At 39.7% G+C, this 13,304-nt stretch overlaps 1 protein-coding gene across 1 annotated transcript in view; it reads right to left on the bottom strand.

Moving 5' to 3' along the window:
• Positions 1-13,304, bottom strand: part of hmcn2 (hemicentin 2) — a 224,697-nt gene that overhangs the window by 153,393 nt on the left and 58,000 nt on the right. The window contains 6 exon segments of the mRNA XM_028808536.2: positions 1,532-1,644; positions 4,574-4,718; positions 8,716-8,843; positions 8,923-9,018; positions 9,283-9,465; positions 11,239-11,397. Coding sequence (XP_028664369.2) covers positions 1,532-1,644; positions 4,574-4,718; positions 8,716-8,843; positions 8,923-9,018; positions 9,283-9,465; positions 11,239-11,397 — 824 coding nt within the window.

Genomic DNA, 13,304 nt, shown 5'->3' with positions numbered 1-13,304 from the left:
GGCCTAAGGTATGGTATAGGCAATTAATGGGATTAATAGGGCTATCTAAATATGATGAAAAAGAATACTGACACACGCCATAACAAATAAGCAGTACTGAGTGTTGATAGCCAACAGAGTGGGCCATTTTAAATTTTCAAACTTGATGGATACACCATGAGACCTGGCGAGGAGTGAAAGGAGGGATGAAGACAGATCTATCAAAGCACAACTATTTTGTCAGTGAAACACTGGGAGGGTCCATTCTCTCCATGCTGAGCTGAGTTTAAGCAGGGTCTCTTCAGACATATAGAATGAGGGGGGCTTATTCAGACATCTGCTGATTATCACCTATTGCTGATGGGGGCAGGCAAGCCCAGTAAGGGATACCTTAGAGCAAAAACCTTGTTTGAAGTTCATAAATATAAAAGAACAGGTTCAGATATGGAGTGGGGTGAGGAGTCAAAACAAGGTGCACTCACCTAGGGCACTTTGAACTACATTGTTTGTATGAAAATGTGCTATATATTTAAATGTTGTTGTTGTAGAGGTGACTCTTCCTATGAAGTCAGTAGACAGATTGGAAGGGCATGAGGGGGTCATGAGGTTGCTGGAAAGGGGTGTGTGGCTCTCCCGATATCTATGCAAAAGGATGAAGGTCCAAGTCTTTAGAGTCCTGGTGCCTCCTGTCTTGCTATATGGTTGCGAGACATGGACACTATCCAGTGACCTGAGACAAAGACTGGACTCCTTTGGTACTGTGTCTCTCCGGAAAATCCTTGGGTACCGTTGGTTTGACTTTGTGTTGCTCATGGAGTCCCATATGAGGCACATTACCTGCATTGTGAGGGAGTGTCAGTTACGGCACTACGGCCATGTGGCGCATTTCCCAGAGGGTGATCCAGCTCATAAGATCCTCATTTTTAGGGACCCAAGTGGCTGGACCAGGCCAAAGGGTCGTCCACGTAACACCTGGCAGAGGCAGATAGAGGGTCATTTCCGGAGGGTGGGACCGGACCGCGTGTCTGCTTGGGGGGGTTGCCAACCGGGATCACGAGTTGTTTTATCGTGTAGTGGGTGCAGCAATGCACTGTACCAGTGCCTGCTCCCCAACTTGACTTGACTTGACTTGTTGTAGAGGGCTTAGAATCTTGTAGGGTCACCTGCTGACACCAGGCATACCTATGGAATGGAGAACAAATGTTCACCCATTGCCAGGGCTCATTGAGTTTTAAGTCAAGAGCTCAGTCACAGTGAAGAAGGGTAGTGTGAGCACATTGAAAAAGCAAGTGGATAAGCCGGCCCAGCCAGCCACCAGTGAGGGCTCATTTGGAATATCAGGCAAATTTTGCTGTTTGTGTATTACTCCCTGGGTTTATCGCTACCTTACATTTGTTTAATTAAAAAAAAAATAAGTAGTTTGCGTAATTGGGAGTGCTATCCAGTCACTTTAATTCTAGGGTGGAGAGATTTATGGCATAAATTAAAACAGAGATTATCCTCCATTAGTGTGAATTCTACATTTTTTTCTAATAAACAAAGAGAAAATCACCTTGAACCACAGCACTTCTGGCTCTGGTACTCCTTGGGTATCACACGACAATGTGACTGCCATGCCTTCATTGGTGACATAATGTGCAGGACCAGTACTGATGGATGGGGGAACTAGAAAATAAAGAAAAGAAAATTGGATTAAACAGAAGTTTTAAAAAATGTTAAAGTATTTTTTTTATATTTTCTACCAAACTAATGTAACTACTACAGTGGGTTAATATTAAGCAACATAGTGCCTTTGACAGGCTTTGCTAATGAAGCTTAATTTTGGGTTACATGCATGTGCACAGAGCCGATGTCCTCTCCCTGTGTCTTTAAGAGTTTTTCTTCATAGTTTAGTTAGTTAGTTAGTCAAAAGACAGGTGTATTAGGTTAACAGGTGACTGTAAATTGATCAGGAGCATTGTTGTGTCTGAGCTGTTTTAGCACAGTTTTTCCCTTAATAAAAATGTTCTATTCCGGCTATTTAATGTTATGGTTATTTTTGTAAAGTGATCACAAAACCAATTTGAGTTTACGTTTCATGGCTGTGGCCATATTGATTATCCCGATGGGTGTACATTGCTGGTCAAGAGACATTATTCCAAGAATGTGCTTAAGACAGTGTAGCACATACACCAAAGCTTTGGATTGTCTCCCTATTAGGTAAAAAAAAATCCTGGGATGAGACGTAACTTTTTCAGAGAGATACTTTCACGTCCCGCAAGACTTGACTTTGTGCCAAAACATTTAACCAGGCCTGGGGCCGGAAATAAAAGACAAAGAGTAGATGACAAAGTAGTACATCGTAAAAAATTCAAAAGCGTTGGTGCGATACACAAGCAGAGCAGGTTAGAGATAATGGAAGTATGAAAATTCGAAACTTTCAAAACAGTGATAGTAAAGATCGCGTTAGCGCTAACAAGTGGAAAATATTACTCAGTGAAATAACGGAACAGTGAAAAGAGATCGAATATATTGTTGGGATTTAAACTTTAACTGTAGATCGTCTAATTCGTGTTGCCATCAGGGAAAAGTAGTGTTTCTTCCCAATGAAGTGGCGTATCCGTGAGATTTGTTGTTTGGTGAAAGTGAAATTCACATACGCGAGTGGCAGAGACGTGAAGTGGCTAGTGCGTAGCGCAGGCCGGGGAGTTGGCGAGTGAAGCGAGCAGGGGTCGAAGCCCCCTAGTCATCAGTAAAACAAATAAAATTCTAAACATATTTAGGCAAAAGACATCAGATTAGTAGTAGGACCTCAGCTTTGTTGTATGACTTTGAATATCTGGGGTTTGTTTTCGATGTTGACAGTCTCTATGTTGGTGACTTCCCCATCCTTTAATCACACTAGCTAAATGACTTCTCCCTTTTGACTTTTCTGCCTTGGAATTTCTTCATTTCCCAAAGCTGTTTTCTACAGAAAATAGCCTCATGGCTTACCTGCTCCAATCTCAGGTATTAGAACCTTAGGTATTAGAAGGGCTATGTTTGTACTTCTGCGGTGGGTTGGCACCCTGCCTGGGATTGGTTCCTGCCTTGCGCCCTGTGTTGGCTGGGATTGGCTCCAGCAGACCCCTGTGACCCTGTGTTTCGGATTCAGCGGGTTGGAAAATGGATGGATGTTTGCACTTCTGTGGAGCCCTGCTGTGTTTCAGAATTCACATACTGGAGATAATCAAGTAAAGTAAAATTAAATCTGTTGTATGATCCCATTCATGTCACTGCCAAGAAGTGCACTGCAGTTTAAAAAATATGACATGCTGCGTATTTCTGTTGCGATTTTTTTTTTGGATATGCAAAGTCTATTGTATGCATGCCTGTTGTAATTTTCTTTTCATTTTTAGGATATGATCATTTTTATTATCACTGTTATTAGTATTTCATTAATTTGGTAATTTGAGTGATTTTTGTATAGTTGCAGCCAAATTGTTGTGGGTTGCTTGGGTCATCATGGCACGATGTCAGAGGCCATTTCTTATTTGAGACGGCAGCAATCTATGAGTAGTGTCCAAGTGTTTGGATAAACTCATAAACTCTGTGAAGCATTTAACTTAGTCCGAATATTTATAGAGAGTCAAGACTTTGCTTGTCGTTTAGACAATAAATTCTGGCTTCTGTTTGGACTTAGTTATATGGTTTATTTGGATTATTTATTTTCATTTTATTTTATGGTTATATGGTTTTATTTTTCACCTTCTGGCTTTTTGACCTTGGCACGTTTAGACTTTTTTTCCAGTCTTTCATCTCCTGATCCATTATCCCTTTTTAAATCATTGGCAGTACAATTGATGTACATTTTCCTGCTTGTAGATACAACCATAAATCATGCATTCTGAAGGAAAATCTGCATGATTATTAGCACAGAAAATGGGAGAAGCCTATTGCTTTTGAGAAAAATTGGTCCAGCAGAGTAACAGCATTCTTTCTAACGTGTCTCACCTTTTGGTACTGCACATTATCAATACTCATACAAGATGGATTGGTTTGTATACCTGGACAACTTCTAGATTCCTGTATGCCTTTTGGAACTTTATGAACAGCATTAAAGTTTGGCCAATGGCTAAACTTTTGGGACAGAAATGACCTATTTCTCTTTCAGTTCATGGTTATCTCTGCTCAGGAGTGATGTCCCCCACCATCACCTGACTTCCCAGATAACATCAGCAGTATTTCCTGACATAAAAGAGAGCTGAGCGATTGCTTACAGCAAAGTTACTGAATCAAATCAAATCAAATTTTACTTGTCACATATAAATTATACATACAGTTCAATTTTACGGAGGCTCTTCAGCCTATACAGGGAAAATGGTGTCTCAGCATTTCAGGTGAAAAAGTAGATATGTAAAAAATATCTAGAAATGGTCCTCCCACTGTCAACTGGTCCTTACACATCACTTGACTCAGTCACTTCTCCTTCACATCACGTCTCCAGTATGGCCACAACTTGACCACATTATTTTTTGTTCATCTACGAGATGTGGGAGTGTGTTGCCAGAAGAGAAAATTACTTTGAATGCATCATTGAAAGAGGAGATGTAAAAATATTCAATGTTGTCCTTACCATGGATATAAACAATTACAGATAAATCAGTGGAGCCAGCAAGATTGACAGCTGTGCAGACAAATACGCCAGCATCCTCCAGCACTGCCCTCTGGATATGAAGGCTTCCATCACTATGAGTGGAGATCCTTGAGTCCAAGGACACCTGGAAGCAGACAATGAGTAAGTCAAGTGGCACTTAATCCTCATGTCCCGCATAAAAGCCAAGGAGACCAAAATAGTAAATAAGAGAGAACACATACTCATGGTGTAACATTAAGATACATTCTGGGACTTGGTTAACTGTTGAGAGTTGGAATATTTAACATTTTTGTTTATTTACTTCATCACAGAGACAGAAATCACATTTTGGTTTATTAAGTACTAGGCTCATCCGCCTTTTAAGGCGACCGACTTTTATCCTCAATTTGTGTGCGCTCTATGTGTACATCAGGCATGTAAGTGTAGGGAATGAGAACATCAAAGTGCCCATTCATAACATCTCCCGAAAACCTAAGTTTTTGTATCCCCTCAAGTGCCTGTCCAAACTTGGAGTGTAGGACTCCATAATAATATACTTGAAACTCATAGGGGAACAACTCTCCCACTGCCATTAGCTCAGAAATGGTACCATAAGTTTGAGACTGTGACATTTCAGTGAGATACTGAAGCTCATTTGTATAAGAGATTCCTGATGGCATCATTGTAAATGGCTGAAACCTTGACCAATTACTTAAAACATGTCGTACAATGTCAGCCCGAATCTGTACCGCTAAAGACGGAGTTTCATGCACTAAATAAGCTATAGATGAGAATAAGCAAGCACCATCTCCTCTGATATTTACTACGCGGTGAGGCATTTGTACTCCATTAACATTAATCATTTCCAGAGACATAATTTTGTCTATTTTTCCAGCGCATCACGCACAAAAGCAAGGGAACGATGGGAGCACCAGAATTCTGCTCACATCGCATCGCTTCGTACCGCAAGTAGTAAGTTTGTGATAAGCGGATTACCGCTACACTTTGCACTCACGGGACGGAAGGACAATCCCGACTGCTTTTATATTTTTGTAGCAATAAATCATATTCAAGTGTAACAATGATAATAGAATATATACTTATGTATATTAGCAGAGTACATATAACAGCATTTTAATAATAATGTATTATGTATTGTAATAATAATAATAAAGTCAAAAAACTGAGCTGTGTTAGCCATTTGTTTTGTCACCAGGAGTGACTATCGCACATGCAAGAAAGGAAAATACAGCAGGGAAAATAAGTATTGAACGTGTCAACATTATTCTCAGTAAACGTATTTCTAATGGGGCTATTGACATGAAATTTTCACCAGATGTCAGTAACAACCCAAGCAATCCTCACATACAAAGAAATCAAAACAATACTTATTTTTCCACTGTATATAAAATGCACAAGTTGAAATAACTTCTCTTAAGGTAAATTTGAAACTGTAAATTCATCTATAACTGAAGTCACACAGAGTGTTTCTCAGTTTTGAGAGAGACAGCTTTTAAATTGGACAAAACTTTCAAATGACAGTTTTTAAAATTTCACAAATTTGTAAAGCATGCTCTTTTTGAGATACCTCCAAATTAAACATTCTTGACAATTTTCCTTGATAAGTAAGTGTAGAAAATTGAAGAAAATTATTCCACTAGGAGCTGACAAACAGGACTTTACAACTATTGTACTGTGGAGGCTTTTCACATTACATGCAAATGCTCCTAAAAAAGGTTCATTTTTTAAAACAAAACAGTGACACCAGAAAGGGGTAAAACACGGGAAGAATTTGAATCACCAAATAAAAAGGAATAAACAATAAACCTGCTGGATCACTGGGATTGACTTATAGGTCTTGGACCTTTGTCTAAGGAGTGTGGTGGTAATACCCATCACCATACCAGAACAAAACTCTATGGAGTAAGGTCACTGTCAAAAATAACTTGTAATAATCCATCCATCCCGCTATATCCTAACTACAGGGTCACGGGGGTCTGCTGGAGCCAATCCCAGCCAACACAGGGCACAAGGCAGGAAACAAACCCCAGGCAGGGTGCCACCCCACTGCAGGGCACACACACACATCCCCACACACCAAGCACACACTGGGGACCTGCATGTCTTTGGACTGTGGGAGGAAACCCACATGCAAACTCCACGCAGGGAGGACCCGGGAAGTGAACCCAGGTCTCCTAACTGCGAGGTAGCAGTGCTACCACTGCGCCACCATGCCGCCCCAACTTGTAATAATTTACATGTGAAATGTAAATTTGACTTAATTTATTACAAGTTATTTTTGACAGCGATCTCACTCCATAAAGCTTTCCCATACTTCTCCAAATGTTCCTGAACGCATCTGAGTCAAAGTCCCCACTTAGGCAGGAGTCACCAGGCTTAAGCTCCAGTAGGTAGCTCCTAGTACCTTAATAATGGCCTTAAAGGGCCAGAATACCTTGGCAATACCTTAACCATCTGCCTTTTGCAAGAGAACACAGTCCCGAATGATTATATTTAGCATTGTGTAGTCTCTGGCATCTTGGTAAGTGTTCAGCACCTAACTGATATCTAACTGATATAACTGTAAAGTGATGGGTAACAGCCATCCATTATAAGTGTATCCAGCAAACCAAGTGTTCGGACAATTTAGCAGATTTTTGAAAAACAGGAATGCTTGTGTTTTCGTTTTTTTATCAGGTTTGGGTCTTTAACCCTTTTTTATTGGTTTCTTGGACCATTTTAGTTTGTACCTCTGGGATGCCTAGAGTCACGTCTCTGAATGGTCTAATCTCTCCAAGGAATCAATGCTAAGCTGAGCTCTTTTGTTTGCTTTCACACAAAAGGGTTCCATTATTATCAAGTCCACAAACCCCAAGGACTCTGTTAGGTTCCCTCAGGTTCCCTGGTTGTTTCAGGGCTATGGTACATTCACTAACTTTGGAAAGAAGTGGACAATCCCCGTGGCATCTGGTTTTCACCACCCTCTTACAGTGGTCACAGCTGAGATGAGATCAGATGTTTATGAATACTCTTGCTCAATGGAATGGTGCTTTAATAAATCTTTTTTTTTATTGGAGTATGACACATTAGATACGAAATGGGGGCAAAGGACAGTAATGCCGGGGTTGGGATGTGCATTGTGTTGTTGCATAGAATGCTTATAACATTTATAATGTGATTTATTCTTTTTCTCTGTTAGTATAGATGACAATTTGATTTGTAAAGAAGCAAGAATTGTCTGATTATGTTTATGGTCAACATAGTGATCTCATGGTATGGTTTGCTGTTGGCTATTCTGCTGGTCTTTTCTGTGCCACTGTTACACTGTAAAGCACCTTCTGATGCTGCATTGTCTTAATGGTGCAATTTTAAATGAAGATTAATCATAAAAGGATGCGTGTGTAGTGAACTGGTCATTCTGGTACAGACTTATAATCCCTCAGACTGTTTCCTGAAGAGGTATTTGGTTGGCAGAGTTGTATAAAATAAAGACTGATTGATTGATGGATCTTCCTTATCTTGCTCAGATCAGCACCATCACCAAAGTGCATGTAGCCAGCAGTACACCACATTGCCACCCTGCACTTCAGCTTTTCTTCATTTGAAACTGGTGATGTGGGGCTGTGCTGAACGCGCTCCCACCTCTGTCAGCAAGTCTGGTCGATGTGCACCCAGGAATTGTGTTATGACTGACTGAGAAAGCTCCTCTGTGTGGTAATGTAGGTAGGGCTTTATATTCTTGGTAGCTCTTCAGTGGCTCATTTTGTGAATTCTGCAAAATGTAGTTTGATTCATGGAACTGTGTGAAAAAAAACACTTTTCGCTTCTTGTGGACACATCTTTTCGCAGTTGTATGTGATTCAACATTTATTTGCATGTAGTGATAATTTAAGAGTCTCAACCAAGCAATTCATTACATAAAAGCTTTACCGTCACCCTTTAGTGTAGGCGCCACAGCTGCTTAGATATTTGATACATAGAAATGACCTACGTGTGCAGTTTGGTGTAGAGGTAATTTCCCAGTAGGGAACACTATAAGTTAATGGACTGAGCAGCTGTCTTATTTCACATAGCAACTGTACCCAACACAGGGACACAAGAGAAAGGGCAATAGAGAAGGACATGACAATGCTTTCCTTTACCGGCTTTCCATTGTGGGTCCAGTGTCTAATGGGAGGAGGCTTCCCATCCACTAGCATGCAGGGCAGGGTGAAAGGGCTGCCAATCAGGACGCTCACCGCTGGGGCTCCCTCTGACAAAACAGGAGGCTCTTTGGGAAAAGAGGAACAGAATGATCAAAACCAATGAGGACTGTGAAAGTAACGTGCAAGGCTGTGGCAGTCACTCACCAAATCCTGTGACGGAGATTCGGACCTTGGTCTGGACTGACCCCAGGCTGTTTTTAGCTTCACAGATGTAAACACCTCCATCATCAAGCCAAACACCTACAGAAAACGCAATCAGTCAGTCAGCTGGTTTTGATATTTTAAACAGGCAGGCAGTATGGAGTAGTGACTAAAGCAGTGGACTTGACGTTCGGTGCCTGGTTCATCTTCTCAGTAAGTTGATAAATCTGCACGATATGAGCTCTGACATCGCACACAAAAATGTGACATGAAGTTACTGCTTTATTAAGTAAGGAAATGCCAAGTCAGATTATGGGACGGCTTGCCCCTCATGAGGCACAACAGGACCTCTTCTGTACTCACGCTCAATGTAGAGGCTGCCTTTCTCCAGCTGGACTGTGTCTGGTTTGGTGTACACTGGCTGTCCATCTTCCCTGCTCCAAACGACCTGTGGAGATGGGTAGCCTTGGGCAGTACAAGGCAGTGTCAAGTTTTGACCCACATCCACTGTGACATCAGTTGGTGTGTCCAGAAATTTAGGTTTGGCTGAAGGGAGACAAATCAACATATAATTTCCTAAAAGGATAGGTTTATTTTATTTTTAAAAAACATCACTGAGTGCACAACACTGGCCCACAGTCTCTGACACATATGGACAGTTACCATCAAATAAATCAAGTAAGGATTTACAAACAGACAGACCCCTAATTCAGTCTCCAAGATTGAAACGAGATCAGATGCCACATAATGCAATACAGAACCTTTCAATATTGAGATAAAATGGGCTCAGTGTTTGCACTGTGTAAGGCTGCAAGCCCTAAATGGCAACTGCGTGAACAGGTACTGTAATTGTTTACGTGAATATCTGAGCTGTGGCAACCACAACAAAAGTGAACACTTACTTGTACTTTCATCAAAAAGTGACAATTAATGGTGCTTGACTGAAAAACGGCAACCAAATATTAGAGTGCAAGAACTGCATCAAGACCTCACTCCTGTCTATGCTTTTTGTTTTCTTCCTGGTCCTTTAACTTAGATCTTAAATCTTGTTAAGATTTTGAAAGGTTCTCATTCCCAGTTTCTCTTTTGTACTTTTTATTTATTCTATTTTATTTTTTTGTTTTGTTTTTGTCAAAGCAGGTTGGATAGTGACTGACTCCGTTTTATCATTTTTGCTTGTATAATTCTTTTTCATTCGTTAATCATGCTTCTTTACTTGTTTGTGCTTGTTTATTTAATTGTTCCCTGTGTGTTAGTTATATCATTTGGTTTATTGATAGGTGGAGCTGTGAGACCCCTGACTAGGTAACAACTCTCAGGTACCGCAGTTACTTTAGCTGAAATACCTGAGGGCTATTGAAACGTCTCACAGACCCTTTGAAAATTCTGAATTTTGGCTCTGTTTTGGATATTAAGTTTTGAGATCACAGATTTAGATTTAGTTTTGTTAATTAAAGAGTAAATTATGTATTATGTATTTTGACTTTGTCAATTTAGTTTTTGGGTTTTGTTTTTCTTTTTTTTTTTGGATATTGAACTTTGATTTTTTTGGCTTTGTTTTGTTTTTCTTTCAAAATAGTTTCCTACCTGTTCCATTTGTTTTTGCATTTTAAATTTTGAAATTAGATATTTTGTATTTTTTTTTATTTTTGTATTATTAATTTGAATAATAAGTTAACTGCTATATCAAATTCTGATTGTTGCCAGGGTTTTTCTGATGGTTTAAGTTATACCCAAATCATATCACATCCTCACCAATTAGGACTCTGAGGTTGTTTGTTATTTTATTTACTTATTTATTTATCTGTTGTAAAAAGACAACTTCCTTTTGGGAAATGCAATCCACAATCTATCTATTATATAGATAGATAGATAGATATGTGAAAGGCACTATCTATCTATCTATCTATCTATCTATCTATCTATCTATCTATCTATCTATCTATCTATCTATCTATCTATCTATCTATCTATCTATCTATCTATCTATCTATCTATCTATCTATCTATCTATCTATCAAAAACGTCTTGCTGTTGTACCTGAATTCACATCCATTTGTTAGGTCCTTGCATTTTCCTCAAACAGCAGTACTAATCACTGAACCACCTACTTTCTCACAATCTTAACTACCCTTAGCTACCCCAAACCTTGCACATCTTTATAATCAAATCTATTTTTCATTGCAGAAGATGAGCAGCTGATTCATCATCAAATCAAATTTAGACCAAATGACATATTGATTAAAAGAATAGTTGCAGTTTTCAGATAGCTTCTCTCTGCTATGCATTGTTAAGACATACCATTTGAAAGCTACTTACTACCAACATTCAAGGCTACCACAGATGAGGATGTCCCAGCCTGGCTGCTTGCCACACAGCTGTAATCCCCTGCATCTACAGCCTGGACTGTCCTGATGTGCAAAATCCCAGGTTCATCACTCGTTCCTGCGAAGAGTTCACTGTCCAGCAGGTGATCACCTGCAATAGAGAAAGAGAGACAAGAGAACTTCCAGTGGGATGAGTTGAAGTGCTGTCTGATAGAGTGGAGTGTCCACTCCTGAAACACTGAACAATCCTGTACAATGGACTATTTCACATGAAGAATATTTCATTGTATATGACATAGCAGATAAATTGTGAAAAAAGCTGTAAAGATTGAATGCTTTCAAAACTAACAACATGAATATTTTTTTATTATTAATCTATAAAGTGCTGTAAACAAAACAAACATAAATCAACATTTGTTGTGACCACCCTTTGCCTTCTCTTAGCTCCACAGTCATGCAGTTTCTAAAAATACTTGCATGATCAGTTGTTCTAAGCCTCTTGGTGTGTTTGCCACAGCTGCATTGCAGTCTCGGTCCTAGACTGGCTCAGTGATGTAATCAGGGCTCTGTAAGCCATACCGTCAGTGCCAGGATTGCCTGTTCCTCTCATTATGATTTTGACTGTGTGTTTGGGATCATTTTCATGCTGCGTAATAAAGTTTGGAACAACCAAATGCCTTCCTGATGGCATTGTATGATGGATAAGAATCTGCCTGTACTCTTAGGCGGCCATTATCAGATCATCTACTCTGTTTATAGACATGAATCCATAGCACCTGCTGCTATTTTTCTATACCCTAATCCTTGTGTTTTCATGCATAGTTGATTCTTTTTGCTTTGTTTCCATCTTATTGGAATGGCTTTTTGGTCACAACACTTCCACAAAGACCACTTCTGATAAAGACTTCTCTGGAATATAGATGGATGTACCAGAGTCCAGGTGGTTTCTAATAGCTGATAGTGGTGCTGGACATCTGATTTCAAAGGGAAGTAAGGTTGATGTAGCTGTCATCTACTGTCTTCACTTTCCATGGTCAACCACTACATTTCCTGTCCTCAACCTCACTTGTTTTTTGTGCTTCAGCAGAAGAGCTTGGACAGCACATCTAGAAACATCTAGAAACACTTGTCTGCTTGGTGAGACCTTCTGTCTTATTTTCTATGGTCATTTTTGCCGTGTTAAATGTGATCCAGGTTAAACTGACACATTTACTGCAGACTCCCCAGTGCAGTTTTATTCCCACTACAAACCTGTTTCTGTCTCAGTTCCTCAGTTTGGTTCAACTTACACAATATGCCATTGATCATTAGCACTTTAATCAAGCACAGTGCTGTCTGCCCACAAAAATCTCATGTTTTTTTAACTTAAGTGGTCTGTTAGTATTTGAGTTTCTAACTTGAAAGACATTTAGATATCTGATTGTGTTACTTCAATTTTTGCAGACGGAGTGTTAGGAACCCTAAACTATACTACTTTCTACTAGCACACAAATACTGGAAACATAAAAAATGTAATAAAACTGCCTAATACATTTTCACAGTACTGTATAATATATGATAGATAGATAGATAAGAAAGGCACTATATGATAGATAGTGTGTATGATGTGGTCAAGCACCTGTGTTCTAAGGGGAGGGCAGAAGCCCCCTGTGAGCAGTAAATCTAATTTATTTAAATGGTGTTGTAGAAGCAGGTACTGCTCAGTTTATTCATCAGCAGCAAAGCTTTCCCATGGGGGTATAAATGCAGGCAAGAAGCTTGCATATTGCCGAAGCTCTCATACTTTAAAGTATAAATAGGGGCTCGTCATTCAGGAATGTTTGGGATCAAGTGATGGTGGAATGACTCAAGGACTTTCAAGAGATATTATATTGTTTGTAACTCCAGGATGCAGTTTTCAATGTTCTTCCCTGCCAGGTACCCACTGAGCTTAGAGTTAAAAGGTGAGATTTGGCAAAGGCTAACCTGTTAAGTAGAAGCTAAATTGTGGCCCATGTTTTTGACTACACAGAGTTTTCTGTGTGATTTCTGTGTGAGTTCCTGTAAAACATGTGGAAT

This window comes from Erpetoichthys calabaricus, chromosome 9, assembly GCF_900747795.2.
Source record: "Erpetoichthys calabaricus chromosome 9, fErpCal1.3, whole genome shotgun sequence".
Lineage (NCBI taxonomy): Eukaryota > Metazoa > Chordata > Cladistia > Polypteriformes > Polypteridae > Erpetoichthys > Erpetoichthys calabaricus.
This window is presented reverse-complemented; position numbering and strand designations above follow the sequence as displayed.